A 1,719-nucleotide genomic window follows, 5' to 3' on the forward strand; every position below is an offset into this window, starting at 1 on the left:
ATGGGTTGTTATGGGGCATCTGGGGGGTGTCTATGGGTTGTTATGGGGCATCTGGGGGGTATTTGTAGGTTGTTATGGGGCATTTGGGGAGTATTTATGGGTTATGGGGCATCTGTGGGGTATCTATGGGTTATGGGGCATCTGTGGGGTGTCTATGGGTTGTTATGGGGCATCTGGGGGGTATCTGTGGGTTGTTATGGGGCATCTGGGGGGTATCTATGGGTTATGGGGCATCTGGGGGGGATCTATGGGTCTCTGGGGTGTTGTGGGGCGTTGGGTCTCTGGGTTGTTATGGGGCATTTGTGGGTTATCTGTGGGTTGCTATGGGGCATCTGGGGGGTATCCATGGGTTGCTATGGGGCATCTGGGGGGTATCTATGGGTCTCTGAGTTGTTATGGGGTATCTGTGGGTTATTTATGGGTTGTTATGGGGCATCTGTGGGGTATTTGTGGGTTGTTATGGGGCCTCTGTGGGGTATCTATGGGTCTCTGGGTTGTTATGGGGCATTTGTGGGGCATCTGGATTATCTGTGGGTTGTTACAGAGCATCTGTGGGGTATTTGTGGGGTGTGTATGGAGCATCTGGGGGGTATCTATGGGTTGTTATGAGGTATCTATGGGTCTCTGGGTTATTATGGGGTATCTATGGGTCTCTGTGGGCTACATACAGGAGTCTGTGGATCTCTAGGTTATTATGGGGTCTCTGTGGGGTATTATGGGGTCTCTGTGGGGCACGAGGGTGATCAGGCGTTAACGAACTCACCGATTCATTCATCGGCCGCCCCCCGCAGCCCCACGTTTGGCTCGTGCCGCCCCTCCTCCCTGGTTTTTTTTTTTGACGGGTTCTTTTGTGCCTTCCCAGATCGTCCGCACCTTCCGCATCGAGACCAGGAAGGCCTCCAAGGCGGTGGCTCGTCGGAAGGTGAGCGGGGAGGGCAACCTTCACCTCCCACCCCTTCCTTCTCCACCCCTCCGTGGGGGAGCGTTTCCCTTCCTTTTCGGCTGCTCGGTGTGAGTTGGGTTCCCCTTTTCCCACCCCTTTTCCCCCCAGAACTGGAAGAAATTCGGCAACTCGGAATTCGACGCCCCCGGCCCGAACGTGGCCACCACCACCGTGAGCGACGACGTCTTCATGACCTTCATCACCAGCAAGGAGGTGGCTTGGGCCCGAGGAGGGGAGCTCATGGGGTGGCAGGGACCACAAATGAGGCCGTATGGGGTGGGGGTCCCGTGGGATTCACCAATCTCTTGGCCCCTTCCCCAGGACCTGAATTGCCAGGAGGAGGAGGATCCCATGAACAAGCTGAAGGGGCAGAAGATCGTCTCGTGCCGCATCTGCAAGGGCGACCACTGGACCACGCGCTGCCCCTACAAGGACACCCTGGGCCCGATGCAGAAGGAATTGGCCGAGCAGCTGGGCCTGTCCACGGGCGAGAAGGAGAAGCTGCCCGGAGGTACCAAACACCCCCTTTTACCCCATTCTGGGGGGGAGGGAGGACAAACAGGGGTCGCTGTCGGTTTGGGGGGCAGCCTCACCTCCTTTCTTGTCTCTTTTCCTGCCCTCAGAGCCGGAGCCGGTGCAGGCTCAGCAAAGCAAAACGGGCAAATACGTCCCCCCCAGCCTGCGGGACGGAGCCAGCCGCCGCGGAGAGTCCATGCAGCCCAACCGCAGGGGTGAGCCGGGCCACGGGAGGGGGGTATGGCTATGCCAGGGGCAGG

General features: G+C 58.3%; 1 protein-coding gene across 1 annotated transcript in view; it reads left to right on the forward strand.

The window, feature by feature from the left end:
- Window positions 1-1,719, forward strand: part of EIF3G (eukaryotic translation initiation factor 3, subunit G) — a gene marked incomplete at its 5' end in the record, with an annotated part of 5,687 nt that overhangs the window by 1,848 nt on the left and 2,120 nt on the right. Inside the window, 4 exons of the mRNA XM_010183723.1 lie at window positions 863-922; window positions 1,052-1,156; window positions 1,265-1,454; window positions 1,567-1,674. Coding sequence (XP_010182025.1) covers window positions 863-922; window positions 1,052-1,156; window positions 1,265-1,454; window positions 1,567-1,674 — 463 coding nt within the window. The remainder of the gene's footprint in view (window positions 1-862; window positions 923-1,051; window positions 1,157-1,264; window positions 1,455-1,566; window positions 1,675-1,719) is intronic.

The sequence above is a fragment of the Mesitornis unicolor genome, unplaced genomic scaffold (genome assembly GCF_000695765.1).
Source record: "Mesitornis unicolor isolate BGI_N332 unplaced genomic scaffold, ASM69576v1 scaffold13234, whole genome shotgun sequence".
NCBI classification, from domain to species: Eukaryota; Metazoa; Chordata; class Aves; order Mesitornithiformes; family Mesitornithidae; genus Mesitornis; species Mesitornis unicolor.